Raw genomic sequence first — 22,663 nt, 5'->3', positions numbered from 1 at the left:
GTCAACGACCCCGCGTCCTGGTCCATGACCAGGCCTCATGACTGAAATTCCACTCTCTCCCCATTTCACTCCTTTTGCATTAGCTATGCTTTCGCTCAGGTTTTCAACTGTTAGACACTAATTTATATTTTCCTAATTTAATACCTCTTCTTCCCATTATCACACTCCTGTTATGTAGTCTTTGATGCTTCTAGAGTTTACTTTCCCGGTTTCATAAAATCTTCATTGACTCCTTCCAGTGCCATCATCTTGGACTCCTCCACTGTTAATTCTCTATCTCTTTTCCTGGAAACATTGCTTTAGTAATTTCGCTGGTAAATTTAGTCACAACAGTGGTGATTATGTTTAATTTTCCTTCTGCTACTTTTCCCTTCTCGCTCCACTTGTGATTTCATGGGTATTCCAGCACAGAAGTCTTTGCCTCCTGTCGAACATGTGTTGAAATATATTTTTTCTAACTGGTTAGTCTCTGCTGCAATTCTATAGCCACGGTAGATGGTATCATCATAGTTGGGGGGGAGACTTAGAGAGGTAAGATATTAGTTCCTCTTTGTTAGGATGACAGGAAGGATGATAGGGAGGATGATAGGGTATATTGATAGGGGAAAATGGTGGTGTAAGAGGGAGAGTTGGATGAATAATGATAGAGTTGTAATTGAAGTAAATGGCTGGATTGGGGACAAGAAAGAGATGAATTGATGTCGAGGAAAAGGTGTGAGTGGTTTTCTGAAGGTATGTGAATGGTTGTGGGTAAGGGGTCTGAAGATATGTGAATGGTTGTGGGTAAAGGGTCTGAAGATATGTGAATGGTTGTGGGTAAGGGGTCTGAAGATATGTGAATGGTTGTGGGTAAGAGGTCTGAAGATATGTGAATGGTTGTGGGTAAAGGGTCTGAAGATATGTGAATGGTTGTGGATAAGGGGTCTGAAGGTATGTGAATGTTGTGGATAAGGGGTCTGAAGGTATGTGAATGGTTGTGGGTAAAGGGTCTGAAGATATGTGAATGGTTGTGGGTAAGGGGTCTGAAGGTATGTGAATGTTGTGGATAAGGGGTCTGAAGGTATGTGAATGGTTGTGGGTAAGGGGTCTGAAGGTATGTGAATGGTTGTGGGTAAAGGGTCTGAAGATATGTGAATGGTTGTGGGTAAGGGGTCTGAAGGTATGTGAATGGTTGTGGGTAAGGGGTACGAGTTGGTTAAGGAAGTGGTGAGAATGAGTGAGAGATGTAGAAAAAGAGCGTAAAGTAATGAATGGGTGAAAAGGAAAGATAGTGGGTGAAGGAATAGATATGAATAGGAGGATGGGGTAAGACTGAATATGAATCTGCATAAACGACGCAGTGGGTGGAGAAGAGTGGGAGAGCACTGGGAGAAGCTCGACTGGGAGATTCCTTGGTGACAGGCTTCCTAGTGGTACGTTTGATACCCCTTAAAGTTGCTTCCTTACTGCAGTTTCGCAGTTTAATACATCTCAGTCTTGTTCCTGCAGAGAACTTTCAGCATTCTTTTCTTCTTGTAAGTACTTAAATATATGTACAAATATGAATCAAATTTCATTTCAGGTGAATTTCCGCGACTATAAATAACTACCACCATGTGTGACGACGAGGAACAGGTAGCCTTGGTTGTGGACAATGGCTCCGGCATGGTCAAGGCCGGCTTCGCTGGTGACGACGCTCCCCGCGCCGTCTTTCCTTTCATCGTCGGCCGTCCTCGTCACCAGGGTGTGATGGTCGGTATGGGTCAGAAGGACGCCTATGTCGGTTATGAGGCCCAGAGCAAGAGAGGTATCCTGACTCTCAAGTATCCCATCGAGCACGGCATCATCACCAACTGGGACGACATGGAGAAGATCTGGTACCATACCTTCTACAATGAACTTCGTATTGCCTCTGAGGGGCAATATATATATATATATATATATATATATATATATATATATATATATATATATATATATATATATATATATATATATATATATATATATATATATATATACACAACCCCTGGAACTCACTGGGGAACTACATCCTCAAAGAAGAGAATAAAAGTACTTCAGGGACATCCCAGGAGGCTTTCCCGGAGCTTATTTCATAACCCTGTTTTAAAATAGTTAGCAAAACTTTTTCAAGGTTAGTAATGACTTTTCTCATTGCCAGGAGAAAAAGAACAGAACAAGTGAAGAGTAAGTCTATGCTGGAGCGACCCCAACTGCCTAATCTAGGTACTATTTCACCCCCAATACTCTTAATGTATACTCAATAATAACCCTACACAGCCATAGTGTAAGATGCATCACTGGGACCCTGATGGCCACCAGGTCAAACACTATCAATAATAGCCCACAAGAAGACTTCTCTTGTTGTGTTTCTAGGACTCTTCGACAAACCTTTTATCTACCATTTCCTTAGCTTCTAAAACTGTATCTTGACACGTGAATGTTAATACATAAATAAATGCATTGACATACTAGCTTAGTGGAAGGCACGTATGTGTGTATGAAAGTAATTCTTAGAGTAAATACATGCACGTTCATTCACTATTTTTTTTTGTTTACCATACTGGATATTGGTTTCTGTTTCGGCTGGACGAACACCAGAGGCCCAGCACGGCGATGATACAAGTTTTACCCGAAAATATAGGTTCACCACGCCTCCTCGCTAACTATGCGTTACTACCCATGGTCCTCAATCAAAACGTGATCCTCCAAGGTCCTCAGCATCTAAAGGTGATCTTCGAAGGTCCTCAGAATTTAAACTTTATCCTCAGTGTCTCTTACCTATTCAGAGTTTTCTCATCCCGTGCCTCCTAACATTATTGGCGTTCTTACCACACGGCTCAACCTCTAAGATATCAACACCCACGTCAATACTATCGATACATGCACACCCATATCAAGACTATCAATACACCCACACCCATGTCAAGACTATTAATACCTCCCCCACACCCACGTTAAAGCGATCTGCACTCCCACACACCCACGCCAAGACCATCGATACTCCCACGACTTCTCAGTGCTACGACCCATAACACAACCTCTCACCAACACAACCTCCAGCACCCACAACTTCTCACCAACACAACCTCAAGCATCCATAACCTCTCACCAACAGAACCTCCATTACTTCAATCTCTCACCAACACAACTTCCAGCACCCACAATCTCTCACAACACAACCTCTCACCAACACAACCTCCAGCACCCACAACTTTTCACCAACACTATCTCAAGCATCCCTAACCTCTCACCAACAGAATCTCCATTACTTCAACCTCTCACCAACACAACTTCCAGCACCCACAACCTCTCACCAACACAACCTTTCTCACTGCAACCTATCACCAACAGAACCTCCCTTACTACAATCTCTCACCAACACAATCTCTCACCAACACAACCTCTAACCCAAACAACCTCTAACCAACGCACCCTCTCACCAACACAACCTCTCCCCAACACAACTTCCGTCGCTACAATTTCTAAGCAACACTTCTTCCGTCACCCACAACCCAACACAACAAGGCATCACTACCCACACACGCATCTCCACTCAATCCCTGTCTGGCAGTGTCTAGCGCGCGACTGCTTCAGGTCCTCTCAAGCACTTCCCCGGATCAACCTGGGACATTCTTCCTGCGTGTGTCTCAAGCACTCCCCGGACCCCTGAAGCACATTCTTCCTACGTGTATTTACAGAGAGAAAGTAAGGGAGACCGCGATGAAGTCACAGTTGTGCTTGGCCACCATGGCACCTCTGTGGTGTCTTCAAATGTAAATTTAAAAAAAAAATTCGACTAGAATACAGTTCTTTGGATAGTCAGTAATGATTAGGATTAATACGCTGATAATGATATAAAGAACAAACTGACTAATATGTGATGAATTAGCTGTCACATATATATATAAATATATATATATATATATATATATATATATATATATATATATATATATATATATATATATATATATATATATATATATATATATATGTATATATATATATATATATATATATATATATATATATATATATATATATATATATATATATATATATATATATATAAATATATATATACATATATATATATATATATATATATATATATATATATATATATATATACATATATATATACATATATACAAATATATAAGTGCGTGGGAGAGTACAGAGTGCATGGGAGAGTGCAAAGTGCGTGGGAGAGCACAGAGTGCGTGGGAGAGTGCATAGTGCGTGGGAGAGTGCATAGTGCGTGGGAGAGTACAGATTGCGTGGGAGAGTACAGAGTGTGTGGGAGAGTACAGAGTGCGTGGGAGAGTGCATAGTGCTTGGGAGAGTACAGAGTGCGTGGGAGAGTACAGAGTGCGTGGGAGAGTGCATAGTGCGTGGGACAGTACAGAGTGCGTGGAAGAGTGCATAGTGCGTGGGAGAGTGCAGAGTGCGTGGGAGAGTACAGATTGCGTGGGAGAGTACAGAGTGCGTGGGAGAGTGCATAGTGCTTGGGAGAGTACAGAGTGCGTGGGAGAGTACAGAGTGCGTGGGAGAGTGCATAGTGCGTGGGACAGTATAGAGTGCGTGGGAGAGTGTATAGTGCGTGGGAGAGTACAGAGAGCGTGGGAGACTACTGAGTGCGTGGGAGAGTACAGAGTGCGTGGGAGAGTACAGAGTTCGTGGGAGAGTACAGAGTGCATGGGAGAGTACAAATTGCGTGGGAGAGTACAGAGTGCGTGGGAGAGTACAGAGTGCGTGGGAGAGTACAGAGCTCGTGGGAGAGTAGAGTGCGGGGGAGAGTACAGAGTGCATGTGAGAGTACAGAGTGCGTGTGAGAGTACAGAGTGCTTGGGATAGTACAGAGTGCGTGGGAGAGTACAGAGTGCGAGGGAGAGTACAGAGTGCGTGGAAGAGTACAGAGTGCGTGGGAGAGTACAGAGTGCGTGGGAGAGTACAGAGTGCGTGGGAGAGTACAGAGTGCGTGAGGGAGTACAGAGTGCGTGGGAGAGTACAGAGTGCGTGGGAGAGTAGAGAGTGCGTAAGAGAGTACAGAGTGTGTGGGAGAGTACAGAGTGCGTGGGAGAGTACAGAGTGCGTGTGAGAGTACAGAGTGAGTTGGAGAGTGCAGAGTACGTGCGAGAGCACAGAGTGCGTGGGAGAGTACAGAGTGCGTGGGAGAGTACAGAGTGTGTGGGAGAGTACACAGTGCGTGGGAGAGTACTGAGTGCGTGGGAGAGTACAGAGTGTGTAGGAGAGTACAGAGTGCGTGTGAGAGTACAGAGTTCGTGGGAGAGTAGAGTGCGGGGGAGAGTACAGAGCGCGTGTGAGAGTACAGAGTGCGTGTGAGAGTATAGAGTGCGTGTGAGAGTACAGAGTGCGTGGGAGAGTACAGAGTGCGTGGGAGAGTACAGAGTGCGTGGGAGAGTACAGAGTGCATCGGAGAGTACAGAGTGCGTGGGAGAGTACAGAGTGCGTGGGAGAGTACAGAGTTCGTGGGAGAGTAGAGTGCGGGGGAGAGTACAGAGTGCGTGTGAGAGTACAGAGTGCGTGTGAGAGTACAGAGTGCGTTTGAGAGTACAGAGTGCGTGGGAGAGTACAGAGTGCGTGGAAGAGTACAGAGTGCGTGGGAGAGTACAGAGTGCGTGGGAGAGAACAGAGTGCGTGGGAGAGTACAGAGTGTATTGGAGAGTACAGAGTGCGTGTGAGAGTACAGAGTGCGTGGGAGAGTACAGAGTGCGTGGGAGAGTGCATAGTGCGTGGGACAGTACAGAGTGCGTGGAAGAGTGCATAGTGCGTGGGAGAGTGCAGAGTGCGTGGGAGAGTACAGATTGCGTGGGAGAGTACAGAGTGCGTGGGAGAGTGCATAGTGCTTGGGAGAGTACAGAGTGCGTGGGAGAGTACAGAGTGCGTGGGAGAGTGCATAGTGCGTGGGACAGTATAGAGTGCGTGGGAGAGTGTATAGTGCGTGGGAGAGTACAGAGAGCGTGGGAGACTACTGAGTGCGTGGGAGAGTACAGAGTGCGTGGGAGAGTACAGAGTTCGTGGGAGAGTACAGAGTGCATGGGAGAGTACAAATTGCGTGGGAGAGTACAGAGTGCGTGGGAGAGTACAGAGTGCGTGGGAGAGTACAGAGCTCGTGGGAGAGTAGAGTGCGGGGGAGAGTACAGAGTGCATGTGAGAGTACAGAGTGCGTGTGAGAGTACAGAGTGCTTGGGATAGTACAGAGTGCGTGGGAGAGTACAGAGTGCGAGGGAGAGTACAGAGTGCGTGGAAGAGTACAGAGTGCGTGGGAGAGTACAGAGTGCGTGGGAGAGTACAGAGTGCGTGGGAGAGTACAGAGTGCGTGAGAGAGTACAGATTGCGTGGGAGAGTACAGAATGCGTGGGAGAGTACAGAGTGCGTGGGAGAGTACAGAGTGTGTGGGAGAGTACAGAGTGCGTGGGAGAGTACAGAGTGCGTGTGAGAGTACAGAGTGAGTTGGAGAGTGCAGAGTACGTGCGAGAGCACAGAGTGCGTGGGAGAGTACAGAGTGCGTGGGAGAGTACAGAGTGCGTGGGAGAGTACAGAGTGTGTGGGAGAGTACACAGTGCGTGGGAGAGTACTGAGTGCGTGGGAGAGTACAGAGTGTGTAGGAGAGTACAGAGTGCGTGTGAGAGTACAGAGTTCGTGGGAGAGTAGAGTGCGGGGGAGAGTACAGAGTGTGTGGGAGAGTACAGAGTGCGTGGGAGAGTACAGAGTGCGTGTGAGAGTACAGAGTGAGTTGGAGAGTGCAGAGTACGTGCGAGAGCACAGAGTGCGTGGGAGAGTACAGAGTGCGTGGGAGAGTACAGAGTGTGTGGGAGAGTACACAGTGCGTGGGAGAGTACTGAGTGCGTGGGAGAGTACAGAGTGTGTAGGAGAGTACAGAGTGCGTGTGAGAGTACAGAGTTCGTGGGAGAGTAGAGTGCGGGGGAGAGTACAGAGCGCGTGTGAGAGTACAGAGTGCGTGTGAGAGTATAGAGTGCGTGTGAGAGTACAGAGTGCGTGGGAGAGTACAGAGTGCGTGGGACAGTACAGAGTGCGTGGGACAGTACAGAGTGCATCGGAGAGTACAGAGTGCGTGGGAGAGTACAGAGTGCGTGGGAGAGTACAGAGTTCGTGGGAGAGTAGAGTGCGGGGGAGAGTACAGAGTGCGTGTGAGAGTACAGAGTGCGTGTGAGAGTACAGAGTGCGTTTGAGAGTACAGAGTGCGTGGGAGAGTACAGAGTGCGTGGAAGAGTACAGAGTGCGTGGGAGAGTACAGAGTGCGTGGGAGAGAACAGAGTGCGTGGGAGAGTACAGAGTGTATGGGAGAGTACAGAGTGCGTGGGAGAGCACAGAGTGCGTGGGAGAGTACAGAGTGCGTGGGAGAGTGCATAGTGCGTGGGACAGTACAGAGTGCGTGGAAGAGTGCATAGTGCGTGGGAGAGTGCAGAGTGCGTGGGAGAGTACAGATTGCGTGGGAGAGTACAGAGTGCGTGAGAGAGTGCATAGTGCTTGGGAGAGTACAGAGTGCGTGGGAGAGTACAGAGTGCGTGGGAGAGTGCATAGTGCGTGGGACAGTATAGAGTGCGTGGGAGAGTGTATAGTGCGTGGGAGAGTACAGAGAGCGTGGGAGACTACTGAGTGCGTGGGAGAGTACAGAGTGCGTGGGAGAGTACAGAGTTCGTGGGAGAGTACAGAGTGCATGGGAGAGTACAAATTGCGTGGGAGAGTACAGAGTGCGTGGGAGAGTACAGAGTGCGTGGGAGAGTACAGAGTTCGTGGGAGAGTACAGAGTGCATGGGAGAGTACGGAGTGCGTGTGAGAGTACAGAGTGCGTGTGAGAGTACAGAGTGCTTGGGATAGTACAGAGTGCGTGGGAGAGTACAGAGTGCGAGGGAGAGTACAGAGTGCGTGGAAGAGTACAGAGTGCGTGGGAGAGTACAGAGTGCGTGGGAGAGTACAGAGTGCGTGGGAGAGTACAGAGTGCGTGAGAGAGTACAGATTGCGTGGGAGAGTACAGAATGCGTGGGAGAGTACAGAGTGCGTGGGAGAGTACAGAGTGTGTGGGAGAGTACAGAGTGCGTGGGAGAGTACAGAGTGCGTGTGAGAGTACAGAGTGAGTTGGAGAGTGCAGAGTACGTGCGAGAGCACAGAGTGCGTGGGAGAGTACAGAGTGCGTGGGAGAGTACAGAGTGCGTGGGAGAGTACAGAGTGTGTGGGAGAGTACACAGTGCGTGGGAGAGTACTGAGTGCGTGGGAGAGTACAGAGTGTGTAGGAGAGTACAGAGTGCGTGTGAGAGTACAGAGTTCGTGGGAGAGTAGAGTGCGGGGGAGAGTACAGAGCGCGTGTGAGAGTACAGAGTGCGTGTGAGAGTACAGAGTGCGTGTGAGAGTACAGAGTGCGTGGGAGAGTACAGAGTGCGTGGGAGAGTACAGAGTGCGTGGGAGAGTACAGAGTGCATTGGAGAGTGCAGAGTGCGTGGGAGAGTACAGAGTGCGTGGGAGAGTACAGAGTTCGTGGGAGAGTAGAGTGCGGGGGAGAGTACAGAGTGCGTGTGAGAGTACAGAGTGCGTGTGAGAGTACAGAGTGCGTTTGAGAGTACAGAGTGCGTGGGAGAGTACAGAGTGCGTGGAAGAGTACAGAGTGCGTGGGAGAGTACAGAGTGCGTGGGAGGGAACAGAGTGCGTGGGAGAGTACAGAGTGTATTGGAGAGTACAGAGTGCGTGTGAGAGTACAGAGTGCGTGGGAGAGTACAGAGTGCGTGGGAGAGTACAGAGTGCATTGGAGAGTACAGAGTGCCTGGGAAAGTACAGAGAGCGTGGGAGAGTACAGAGTGCGTGAGAGTACAGAGTGCGTGGGAGAGTACAGAGCGCGTGGGAGAGTACAGAGTGCGTGGGAGAGTACAGAGCGCTTGGGAGAGTACGGAGTGCGTGTTAGAATACAGAGTGCGTGTGAGAGTACAGAGTGAGTTGGAGAGTGCAGAGTACGTGCGAGAGTACAGAGTGCGAGGGAGAGTGCATAGTGCGTGTGAGAGTACATAGTGCATGGGAGAGTACTGAGTGCGTGGGAAAGTACAGAGTGCGTGTGAGAGCACAGAGTTCGTGGGAGAGTAGAGTGCGGGGGAGAGTACAGAGTGCGTGTGAGAGTGCAGAGTGCGTGTGAGAGTACAGAGTGAGCTGGCGAGTGCAGAGTACGTGCGAGAGTACAGAGAGCGTGGAAGAGTGCATAGTGTGTGGGAGAGTACAGAGTACGTGGGAGAGTACTGAGTGCGTGGGAGAGTACAGAGTGCGTAGGAGAGCACAGAGTGCGTGTGAGAGTGCAGAGTGAGTTGGAGAGTGCAGAGTACGTGCGAGAGTACAGAGTGCGTGGGAGAATGCATAGTGCGTGGGAGAGTACAGAGTACGTGGGAGAGTACTGAGTGCCTGGGAGAGTACAGAGTGCGTAGGAGAGCACAGAGTGCGTGTGAGAGTGCAGAGTTCGTGGGAGAGTAGAGTGCGGGGGATAATACAGAGTGCGTGTGAGAGTACAGAGTGCGCGTGAGAGTACAGAGTGCGTGTTAGAGTACAGAGTGCGTGTGAGAGTACAGAGTGCGTGGGAGAGTACAGAGTTCGTGGGAGAGTACAGAGTGCGTGTGAGAGTACAGAGTGCGTGGGAGAGTACAGAGTTCGTGGGAGAGTACAGAGTGCGTGTGAGAGTACAGAGTGCGTGGGAGAGTACAGAGTTCGTGGGAGAGTACAGAGTGCGTGTGAGAGTACAGAGTGCGTGGGAGAGTACAGAGTGCGTGGGAGAGTACAGAGTGCGTGGGAGAGTACAGAGTGCGTGGGAGAGTACAGAGTGCGTGGGAGAGTACAGAGTGCATTGGAGAGTACAGAGTGCGTGGGAGAGTACAGAGTGCGTGGAAGTGCAGAGTGCGTGTGAGAGTACAGAGTGCGTGGGAGAGTACAGAGTGCGTGGGAGAGTACAGAGTGCGTGGGAGAGTACAGAGTGCGTGGGAGAGTACAGAGTGCGTGGAAGTGCAGAGTGTGTGGGAGAGTACAGAGTGCGTGGGAGAGTACAGAGTGCGTGGGAGAGTACAGAGTGCGTGTGAGAGCACATAGCGAGTTGGAGAGTGTAGAGTACGTGCGAGAGTACAGAGTGCGTGGGAGAGTACAGAGTGCGTGTGGGAGTACATAGTGCGTGGGAGAGTACAGAGTGCGTGTGAGAGTACAGAGTGCGTGGGAGAGTACAGAGTTCGTGGGAGAGTACAGAGTGCGTGTGAGAGTACAGAGTGCGTGGGAGAGTACAGAGTGCGTGTGAGAGTACAGAGTGCGTGGGAGAGTACAAAAACAGTCTTCCCCAGGGATGAATCAAACACAGGCAGGTGACTCCCTCCATAAAATTCGTTGTCTACACAAAAAATCACATTGACACAAATCTTTCTACACTAATTCAGTGCAACTCCGCGCAGCCCTCTTTGTGGATATTTTTTTCTAAGTTAACCTAACGAAATACATTATATATATATGTATATATATATATATATATATATATATATATATATATATATATATATATATATATATATATATATATATATATATATATATATATATATATATATATATATATATATATATATATATATATATATATATATATATATATATATATATATATATGTGTGTGTGTGTGTATGTATTTATATCAGTGAATAATTCCTTGAGAAGAGGGATAGCTAAAAAAGATACGGCTTGTTTAAAATGGTTATTCTTTAAATAAAGAATTTTAACAACTGCAAAAATTCTCACACATCTGTCTAGTGACACGAAAGAAAATGTCGTGGTTGTCTTTACTGCTCGTAAAAAAAGTTACGGCCATCGCCAGTAGCCGGTAATGTAGCGAGGCTATTTCATACATACATGGTCAAGAGCGCGTATGCGAGTACACCCGAGAAGTGTATGTCTCTCATTGTTCTTAATGTTAGAGGCTTGCATTATGAACCTTCGCGTTGTAGCCTTTATCTAAAAGATTAATACATTAAAACAAGCGTTCAAAAAAAGCCCAAAAACACGGTGTGTGTGTGTGTGTTTGTGTGTGTGTGTGTGTTGATTGCCCAGGTGCGGGTCGACATGGTAGGCATATCTCTCGGAGATTCTTAAGTAGATGTCCACGTGTGGGCAGCTCAAAGACAGGTGGCAGTACATATCATGGGAATAAATACAATGTTGGCACAGCAACACATTCCTCTCAGTCAGACTTTTGAGTATATAAAAGCAGAAGATTGAAACTGCAGACCTCCAGTCACATCAGGACTCGGCTGTGGTAGGTGCTGCTGCTGCTGCTGCTGCTGCTGTTGTTTGTTAGTGCTGAGTGATATACGAGTGAATACTTCCAAGCGACAGGTCCATCAGCTTTGAAACAATGAATAAGTGAAAAACGGAAAGATATTGTATCATCTGGCTATAACACAAATGATTAGGCCAACTCTTCTAAAATTAAGCTCAGAATATACTTCTATATAAGTCAGTATAGAAATGCCATTCCTTTCATTAGCATATTCAGATTTAGGCAGCATTAAGGAGTAAGTCAAACCGTAACTACCTTTTACTAGTAGAGAGGAAGTCTTACGACTAAACAGTGAACTGATAACACAGGAGACACCATCTCATCGTTTCCCAGTCCTTCTAAAACAAGTTGTTTCCTTTACGCTAGGGTGAAATTCTCAGTTCGTATATATATATATATAATGACAGAACCGTCGGGGTTGGGGTTGTCAGCTCATCGTGTAATCCATTGTACAGGGGCAGGCTGGTAAGCTCAACTGAGACCCGATCACGAGATTTTATGGAGATATCTTGAGCAGCCATCAGCAAGTGACGGCTGGTCCCGTTTCTTCTATACGTCGCTTGTCAGTGTTGAAAATTCCCAGTGAATGATAAGGATTTCATCCCGAGGTGTGAGGTTACAGCCCTCTGGTCAGGGATTACTGATTCGTGGTCTGAGATTACTGATTCGTGCTCTGGGATTATTAGCCCCGCACAGTCTTTCCACTCAAATTACGAGCATTTTAACCAGTGACTTGGAAGAGACTACCGGTAGAATTAGTCACCAACCTGCCCAGTATTCTGGTGGGAAAATACTTGAAATCCTCTGTAATCTAGTGGACTAAGGTGACGGGTTGGTAGTCACAGATAGTGGGAGTATATACCACCATCCAGGATATACCACAGTGAAAAATAGCAAAGAAATACCTGTGAGCATTCTTGTGTTTACATGTATTTTAAGAAATGTGGGCAAACACAGGAGCTCGTTCAGATATTTCATTCTGAATTTTTTCACTGTGGAGTATTTCGTATTTTTAACCTTGCATTTTAATTGCAATTTCTTGTGCGCAGCAAAAGCGATTCATCTGCATCATTATACTCACTTAAAAGAGAGAGATACATAACATGTGGTTCCTATTTAACTAAATCAGTAACTGCATTCTTATAAGTTTGATCGCGATGAATGTATTTCTTCTCTCATTAGCGACGTGAACCACGATACATGAATTTAAAAGGTGTTCTTGTAAGCATGTACGCAAGTAGAATATTTTCACTGTTCGTCTCCCAGTATGAAGATTGAGACACTTATGCACCATATGGGAATCTTTATTTAGGAAACGCTTCGCCACACAGTGGCTTCATCAGTCAAATACAAAGCAGAGAGGTGCAAGAAGAGGAAGAGATTGAGGTAATCAGTCCCTCAGCCTGGAGTCGATGTGTTCAGTCCATCAATCTTGTAGAATGTACTCCCAGTATGCTGATGTCCTGTCTTGAGAACAACTTGTACTATAGTTTGTAATTATGCAAAGGTATGTGCAAGGATAGGTACAGGAAGGATAGGTACAGGAAAGCAGGTGCAGGAAAATAGATGCAGAAAGGGTAGGTGCAGTAAGAGAAGTGATTGGTGGAACACTGAGGTAAAGAAAAAAATGTAAGGGAACAAATGGAATCTTGTGAATAGTAAGGCAGAATAAATTACAGCATATGGGCGGCAGGGAGAGTAATAGCAAATTGCAATGAGAATACGAAACAATAATGAAGATATATAAATAAGCTGAAAAGTCAAAGAAGCAGTCAGTTCCTGTTCGTGAAACAAAAATCTCACCATGTCGAGAAAGTAACAAATTATTATTTCATGTATAGTTGATTTGATGAAGTATTCACGAGATCCTTGTAGTGTCACAGCTGCTCTTTGCTGATGACACTGTGCTCTTGGGAGATTCTGAAGAGAAGTTGCAGAGATTGGTGGATGAATTTGGTAGGGTGTGCAAAAGAAGAAAATTAAAGGTGAATACAGGAAAGAGTAAGGTTATGAGGATAACAAAAAGATTAGGTGATGAAAGATTGAATATCAGATTGGAGGGAGAGAGTATGGAGGAGGTGAACGTATTTCAGATATTTGGGAGTGGACGTGTCAGCGGATGGGTCTATGAAAGATGAGGTGAATCATAGAATTGATGAGGGAAAAAGAGTGAGTGGTGCACTTAGGAGTCTGTGGAAACAAAGAACTTTGTCCTTGGAGGCAAAGAGGGGAATGTATGAGAGTATAGTTTTACCAACGCTCTTATATGGGTGTGAAGCGTGGGTGATGAATGTTGCAGCGAGGAGAAGGCTGGAGGCAGTGGAGATGTCATGTCTGAGGGCAATGTGTGGTGTGAATATAATGCAGAGAATTCGTAGTTTGGAAGTTAGGAGGAGGTGCGGGATTACCAAAACTGTTGTCCAGAGGGCTGAGGAAGGGTTGTTGAGGTGGTTCGGACATGTAGAGAGAATGGAGCGAAACAGAATGACTTCAAGAGTGTATCAGTCTGTAGTGGAAGGAAGGCGGGGTAGGGGTCGGCCTAGGAAGGGTTGGAGGGAGGGGGTAAAGGAGGTTTTGTGTGCGAGGGGCTTGGACTTCCAGCAGGCATGCGTGAGCGTGTTTGATAGGAGTGAATGGAGACAAATGGTTTTTAATACTTGACGTGCTGTTGGAGTGTGAGCAAAGTAACATTTATGAAGGGATTCAGGGAAACCGGCAGGCCGGACTTGAGTCCTGGAGATGGGAAGTACAGTGCCTGCACTCTGAAGGAGGGGTGTTAATGTTGCAGTTTAAAAACTGTAGTGTAAAGCACCCTTCTGGCAAGACAGTGATGGAGTGAATGATGGTGAAAGTTTTTCTTTTTCGGGCCACCCTGCCTTGGTGGGAATCGGCCGGTGTGATAATAAAAAAAAAATATATATATATATATATATATATATATATATATATATATATATATATGTATATATATATATATATATATATATATATATATATATATATATATATATATATATATATATATATATATATATATATATATATATATATATATATATATATATATATATATATATATATATATATATATATATATATATATATATATATATATATATATATATATATATATATATATATATATATACAAGTAGGTTGAGCAACAGTTTGGGGTACTCAAGTCTTTGGAAATGAATGCATGGGGAAGTTTACTGAATTAGGCAAATGATGAAAAGCATTATAAGTCATGTCATAATTATTTTCTTTTTTGACAAAGCATCTGTTTGTTATTAAACATAATTTGTTCTTCCAGGTAATTGTCTGACTCCATACTCGAGCATCCACCATGTGTGACGAGGAGGAACAGGTAGCCCTGGTTGTGGACAATGGCTCCGGCATGGTTAAGGCCGGCTTCGCCGGTGACGACGCTCCCCGCGCCGTATTTCCCTCCATCGTCGGCCGCGCTCGTCACCAGGGTGTGATGGTCGGTATGGGTCAGAAGGACGCCTATGTCGGTGATGAGGCCCAGAGCAAGAGAGGTATCCTGACTCTCAAGTACCCTATCGAACACGGTATCATTACTAACTGGGACGACATGGAGAAGATCTGGTACCATACCTTCTACAATGAGCTCCGTATTGCCCCTGAGGAGTCCCCCACAATGTTGACTGAAGCTCCTCTCAACCCCAAGGCCAACCGTGAGAAGATGACTCAGATTATGTTTGAGTCCTTCAACTTGCCAGCAACATACGTTACCATCCAGGCTGTGTTGTCCTTGTACGCCTCTGGTCGTACCACTGGTCTGGTGTGTGACTCTGGTGATGGTGTCACTCACATGGTCCCCGTCTATGAAGGTTTCGCCCTTCCTCATGCCATCCTTCGTCTTGACCTTGCTGGTCGTGACCTGACTCAGTATCTCATGAAGATCATGACTGAGCGTGGCTACTCCTTCACCACCACAGCTGAGCGTGAGATTGTCCGTGACATCAAGGAAAAGCTCTGTTACATTGCCCTCGACTTCGAGAATGAGATGAATGTTGCTGCTGCTTCTTCATCTATTGACAAGTCCTACGAGCTTCCCGATGGTCAGGTCATTACCATTGGTAATGAGCGTTTCCGTTGCCCTGAGGCTCTGTTCCAGCCTTCCTTCCTGGGTATGGAATCCGCTGGTGTTCATGAGACCGTCCACAGCTCCATCATGAGGTGCGACATTGACATCAGGAAGGACCTGTTTGCCAACATTGTCATGTCTGGTGGTACCACCATGTACCCTGGTATTGCTGACCGCATGCAGAAGGAAATCACTGCTCTGGCTCCTGCTACCATCAAAATCAAGATCATTGCTCCTCCCGAGCGTAAGTACTCCGTCTGGATCGGTGGTTCCATCCTGGCCTCACTGTCCACCTTCCAGACCATGTGGATCACCAAGGAGGAGTATGACGAGTCCGGCCCCGGCATCGTCCACCGCAAGTGCTTCTAAATACTCGATCGGAATAAATGTTTTAATAAACTGTTTTCGAATACGGATATTTTTTTTATTAAAAACGACATCCTTTATTTAAAATTACAAAAATCTGTATTACTGTAACTTGATAATTCAAGCATAAGTTTGGAAAGTTGTTGCAGAAGGCACCATCCATATTTACTGACATAAATAAAGGGGTGGAGGGGTAAGCCAGTGGAAGGCTTCGGTCAGACGAGCAAAAGCTCCTGTTGCAGGTGATCATATGACTAAGTTTTCCACATCAGGATTCAGCCCCAGCGAATATTTATAAATAAATAAATAATGTGATGACAAGGGGGAAACAGGGAAGTATATTGCAATGGAACGACGTTATGACAAAATTCAAAATTTGGGAAGTTGTTTTCTGTCAAAGGAATGGCCCCTCCTCTCCTCTTCCTTGGAACAAACCTGAATGTCTCCCATTCCATAATCGCTGCATGACCCTTACGGGTTTAGCGCTCCCTTCCCAAATACAACAGCAGCAACAATAACAACAACAGCAACAACAAAAACAATAATAATAATAATAATAATAATAATAATAATAATAATAATAATAATAATAATAATAATAATAATAATAATAATAAAGTTCTTTGAGATAAAATCCATTTAATACAGTCACAATGTAAAATATTTTTGTCTTATTAATTATGAAGTGTCTCGGTTCCCACTTTTATACACAGTTGACAGATATCACCATGAAAATAAAGCTAAGTGCAGATACACTTCCTATCTACATTTACATTATCTAGTGTAGCTTTATCTAGTCTAAATTATGCAAATTCAGTCTGTATTAGCGCTTTATTACTTCTTTGTTATCACAGATTACTATAAAAATCTGTTAAAATTATATCACAAATGATTATAAACTGTTTATTTGGCTGCATACAAAATTACTGTATAAATTAAGAGGCAATTTTGTCTGTCGTGAATGTGTGTGTGTGTGTGTGTGTGTGTGTGTGTGTGTGTGTGTGTGTGTGTGTGTGTGTGTGTGTGTGTGTGTGTGTGTGTGTGTGTGTGTGTGTGTGTGTGTGTGTGTACTCACCAAATTGTGCTTGCAAGGGTCGAGACTCAGCTCCTGGCCCCGCCTCTTCACTGATCGCTGCTAGGGCCTCTCTGTCTCTGCTCCCTGAGCTTTGTCATACCTCGTCTTAAAGCTATGTATGGTTCCTGCCTTCACTACATCACTTGCTAGACTATTCCACTTTCTGACAACTCTATGACTGAAGAAATACTTCTTAGCACCCCTTTGACTCCTCTGAGTCTACAACTTCCAGTTGTGACCCCTTGTTTCTGTGTCCCATTTCTGGAACTTCCTGTCTCTGTCCTGTGTGTGTGTGTGTGTACTCACCTAATTGAGGTTGCAGGGTTCGAGTCACAGCTCTTGGCTGCGATATAAATTTTGCTACAAAACTAAGCTGTAGAGTGAAAGGTGTATGTCTCAGTGTATACACACTGGGAGGTATATATCTCTCAGTGTATACACACTGGGAGGTATATATCTCTCAGTGTATGTATACCAAGAGTTTACTTCAACCCTTATTTTAAGGTATTTTTAAAGTAGTCTTGAATGGTGGAGAAAGGGTGACATGTAGCCTTAATGACCCTCGTGTAATTGAGAAGTATCGAACCCAATCACCTAACTCACTATATTGTGAGTGTCATGCTTCTACAACACTTAATTGTGAGTGTCATGCTTCTTCAACACTTAATTATGAGTGTCATGCTTCTTCAACACTTAATTGTGAGTGTCATGCTTCTACAACACTTAATTGTGAGTGTCATGCTTCTTAAGAACATAAGAACATAAGAAAGGAGGAACACTGCAGCAGGCCTGTTGGCCCATACTAACAAACATTTGACGAACCCAATTTTCAACACTTAATTGTGAGTGTCATGCTTCTTAAGAACATAAGAACATAAGAAAGGAGGAACACTGCAGCAGGCCTGTTGGCCCATACTAACAAACATTTGACGAACCCAATTTTCAACACTTAATTGTGAGTGTCATGCTTCTTCAACACTAAATTGTGAGTGTCATGCTTCTTCAACACTTAATTATGAGTGTCATGCTTCTACAACACTTAATTATGAGTGTCATGCTTCTTCAACACTTAATTATGAGTGTCATGCTTCTACAACACTTAATTGTGAGTGTCATGCCTCTTCAACACTTAATTGTGAGTGTCATGCTTCTTCAACACTTAATTGTGAGTGTCATGCTTCTTCAACACTTAATTGTGAGTGTCATGCTTCTACAACACTTAATTATGAGTGTCATGCTTCTTCAACACTTAATTGTGAGTGTCATGCTTCTTCAACACTTAATTGTGAGTGTCATGCTTCTTCAACACTTAACTGTGAGTGTCATGCTTCTTCAACACTTAACTGTGAGTGTCATGCTTCTACAACACTTAATTGTGAGTGTCATGCTTCTTCAACACTTAATTGTGAGTGTCATGCTTCTTCAACACTTAATTGTGAGTGTCATGCTTCTTCAACACTTAACTGTGAGTGTCATGCTTCTACAACACTTAATTATGAGTGTCATGCTTCTACAACACTTAATTATGAGTGTCATGCTTCTAAAACACTTAATTATGAGTGTCATGCTTCTACAACACTTAATTATGAGTGTCATGCTTCTACAACACTTAATTATGAGTGTCATGCTTCTACAACACTTAATTGTGAGTGTCATGCTTCTTCAACACTTAATTGTGAGTGTCATGCTTCTACAACACTTAATTGTGAGTGTCATGCTTCTTCAACACTTAATTGTGAGTGTCATGCTTCTACAACACTTAATTGTGAGTGTCATGCTTCTACAACACTTAATTGTGAGTGTCATGCTTCTTCAACACTTAATTGTGAGTGTCATGCTTCTACAACACTTAATTGTGAGTGTCATGCTTCTTCAACACTTAATTGTGAGTGTCATGCTTCTACAACACTTAATTATGAGTGTCATGCTTCTACAACACTTAATTGTGAGTGTCATGCTTCTTCAACACTTAATTGTGAGTGTCATGCTTCTACAACACTTAATTGTGAGTGTCATGCTTCTACAACACTTAATTGTGAGTGTCATGCTTCTTCAACACTTAATTGTGAGTGTCATGCTTCTACAACACTTAATTATGAGTGTCATGCTTCTACAACACTTAATTGTGAGTGTCATGCTTCTTCAACACTTAATTGTGAGTGTCATGCTTCTACAACACTTAATTGTGAGTGTCATGCTTCTACAACACTTAATTGTGAGTGTCATGCTTCTACAACACTTAACTGTGAGTGTCATGCTTCTCCAACACTTAACTGTGAGTGTCATGCTTCTACAACACTTAATTGTGAGTGTCATGCTTCTACAACACTTAATTGTGAGTGTCATGCTTCTTCAACACTTAACTGTGAGTGTCATGCTTCTACAACACTTAATTATGAGTGTCATGCTTCTACAACACTTAATTGTGAGTGTCATGCTTCTTCAACACTTAATTGTGAGTGTCATGCTTCTTCAACACTTAATTATGAGTGTCATGCTTCTCCAACACTTAACTGTGAGTGTCATGCTTCTACAACACTTAATTGTGAGTGTCATGCTTCTACAACACTTAATTGTGAGTGTCATGCTTCTACAACACTTAATTGTGAGTGTCATGCTTCTTCAACACTTAACTGTGAGTGTCATGCTTCTACAACACTTAATTATGAGTGTCATGCTTCTACAACACTTAATTGTGAGTGTCATGCTTCTTCAACACTTAACTGTGAGTGTCATGCTTCTACAACACTTAATTATGAGTGTCATGCTTCTCCAACACTTAATTGTGAGTGTCATGCTTCTACAACACTTAATTGTGAGTGTCATGCTTCTCCAACACTTAATTGTGAGTGTCATGCTTCTACAACACTTAATTATGAGTGTCATGCTTCTCCAACACTTAATTGTGAGTGTCATGCTTCTACAACACTTAATTGTGAGTGTCATGCTTCTACAACACTTAATTATGAGTGTCATGCTTCTCCAACATTTAATTATGAGTGTCATGCTTCTCCAACACTTAATTGTGAGTGTCATGCTTCTCCAACACTTAATTGTGAGTGTCATGCTTCTACAACACTTAATTATGAGTGTCATGCTTCTCCAACACTTAATTGTGAGTGTCATGCTTCTACAACACTTAATTGTGAGTGTCATGCTTCTACAACACTTAATTATGAGTGTCATGCTTCTCCAACATTTAATTATGAGTGTCATGCTTCTCCAACACTTAATTGTGAGTGTCATGCTTCTACAACACTTAATTGTGAGTGTCATGCTTCTCCAACACTTAATTGTGAGTGTCATGCTTCTACAACACTTAATTGTGAGTGTCATGCTTCTACAACACTTAATTGTGAGTGTCATGCTTCTCCAACACTTAATTGTGAGTGTCATGCTTCTACAACACTTAATTATGAGTGTCATGCTTCTCCAACATTTAATTATGAGTGTCATGCTTCTCCAACACTTAATTATGAGTGTCATGCTTCTCCAACATTTAATTATGAGTGTCATGCTTCTTCAACACTTAATTATGAGTGTCATGCTTCTCCAACATTTAATTATGAGTGTCATGCTTCTCCAACATTTATATAAACACATCATCATGAATATTTAAGGCAAGAGCAACATTAGAAAAATAATCGCTGTCAACATTTTTCAGAATTATGGCAGAAATTCATACATATTTCAGAGTTTATGTCTAACTCCATAAACGAAAAAAGAAGAAGATACTCCAGTACCATATAAAAATTTTTTTAGATCATATTTAATAAAAGAAATCTACTGAAATTTAAGGTAAAAACTCCCATGAAACTAAAAAAATCAATGGTATTACAGGCTAACATAATGGAATCAAATACTCTGTTACAGGTCCCCCATGGAATCAAATACCCTGTTACAGGTCCCCCATGGAATCAAATACCCTGTTACAGGTCCCCCATGGAATCAAATACCCTGTTACAGGTCCCCCATGGAATCAAATACTCTGTTACAGGTCCCCCATGGAATCAAATACCCTGTTACAGGTCCCCCATGGAATCAAATACCCTGTTACAGGTCCCCCATGGAATCAAATACCCTGTTACAGGTCCCCCATGGAATCAAATACCCTGTTACAGGTCCCCCATGGAATCAAATACTCTGTTACAGGTCCCCCATGGAATCAAATACCCTGTTACAGGTCCCCCATGGAATCAAATACCCTGTTACAGGTCCCCCATGGAATCAAATACCCTGTTACAGGTCCCCCATGGAATCAAATACCCTGTTACAGGTCCCCCATGGAATCAAATACCCTGTTACAGGTCCCCCATGGAATCAAATACCCTGTTACAGGTCCCCAATGGAATCAAATACCCTGTTACAGGTCCCCCATGGAATCAAATACCCTGTTACAGGTCCCCCATGAAATCAAATACCCTGTTACAGGTCCCCCATGGAATCAAATACCCTGTTACAGGTCCCCAATGGAATCAAATAGCCTGTTACAGGTCCCCCAAAGAGCACTGAAGCATAAGTATACGCCATAATAAATGGTTGTGCTCTGTTCTAGAACCCGACCCGGGCCTTTTCCAAGAGGTGACCCGGCCTTGGCTTCCTGTCGTGGGAGTGTCTCAGACCAATGTCTGCCGTGGGAGTAGGTATAGATACCTCCTCGTCTTTAATATATGGGAGGCAGTAACACATTCTGGTAGGAGAAACCGTAAGGAATCTTTCCATACGTGTTTAAAAACACAAACGGTGCTTGCAACTAAGACTAGGCCAGCATCACGTGTCTAGGACACAGGACTGTAAAGGGTCGTCTCATGCGCTGGTACATTTCTGAAATGTCTACAGAGAACACTAAAGGCATGGACGCTACTGCATTAATAGCCCCCTTAATTGCTACTACCAACACCACATAACGAAGCTTGGCAAATATATATTATCTCAAAGCCTCTGGTACACATAGTACTGAAGACTAAGACACATTCATTCTTCAGAACATTTATTGGGGAAACTGCTACAAGTGGGGTTTTCGAACCCCACCCGTGGTATGGTTTCATATGTCTTTACATACTGTCGGTATCACCATACTCCTCCTGACTCATGGTACTGTTTCATGTTTCACCTGGGCAGCCAGGTGATACAGCAAACAGGTGATCTTACCCCTTCACCTGATGACAAAAAGCTCCAACGGCGGGTCATCAGCCAAGACCCACGTCAAGAAACACTTGTTCCGTTTCCTGACGAACCTGAACTAACCTAACCTGACCCCTCACCCGTGACTAGTATTTTCCACTATATATACTGGGATTTTCTCACTCCCTTGTATCATTTGGAGCGACCGAGGTTCCAGGAAGGTAACTTGTCCTTTCCTTCAAAGCTCCTCTACACTCATTAAATCCAACTAATTTACTTTATTAATATTAGACGTAATAAAATATCTGTTTAACATGTATAACGATATTTTTCATCAACTAATTAACACAATAAACCAATGAACAAAACCTCTTCAGTTAGATAGGAGTGAATGGAGACGAATGGTATTTGGGACCTGACGAGCTGTTGGAGTGTGAGCAGGGTAATATTTAGTGAAGGGATTCAGGGAAACCGGTTATTTTTATATAACCGGACTTGAGTCCTGGAAATGGGAAGTACAATGTCTGGACTTTAAAGGAGGGGTTCGGGATATTAGCAGTTTGGAGGGATATGTTGTGTATCTTTATACGTATATGCTTCTAAACTGTTGTGCTCTGAGCATCTCTGTAAAAACAGTGATTATGTGTGAGTGAGG

The 22,663-nt window shown here is 44.1% G+C and overlaps 2 protein-coding genes across 2 annotated transcripts; both read left to right on the top strand.

The window, feature by feature from the left end:
* The first annotated feature begins 493 nt into the window (after nt 1–493).
* LOC128704467 (actin, alpha skeletal muscle-like) lies at nt 494–14,649 on the top strand. Its single transcript, XM_070102923.1, has 2 exons — nt 494–1,898; nt 14,646–14,649. The coding sequence occupies exons 1-2, from the start codon at nt 1,594–1,596 to the stop codon at nt 14,647–14,649; spliced, it is 309 nt and encodes a 102-aa protein (XP_069959024.1). The 5' UTR covers nt 494–1,593.
* LOC128704354 (actin, alpha skeletal muscle) lies at nt 11,155–15,855 on the top strand. The gene is made up of 2 exons (XM_053799516.2): nt 11,155–11,308; nt 14,646–15,855. The coding sequence occupies exon 2, from the start codon at nt 14,679–14,681 to the stop codon at nt 15,810–15,812; it is 1,134 nt and encodes a 377-aa protein (XP_053655491.1). The 5' UTR covers nt 11,155–11,308; nt 14,646–14,678; the 3' UTR covers nt 15,813–15,855.
* Nucleotides 15,856–22,663: the final 6,808 nt, after the last annotated feature.

This window comes from Cherax quadricarinatus, chromosome 84 (assembly GCF_038502225.1).
Source record: "Cherax quadricarinatus isolate ZL_2023a chromosome 84, ASM3850222v1, whole genome shotgun sequence".
NCBI classification, from domain to species: domain Eukaryota; kingdom Metazoa; phylum Arthropoda; class Malacostraca; order Decapoda; family Parastacidae; genus Cherax; species Cherax quadricarinatus.
Note: the sequence above shows the minus strand (reverse complement) of the source record. Positions and strands in the feature narration are given on the sequence as shown.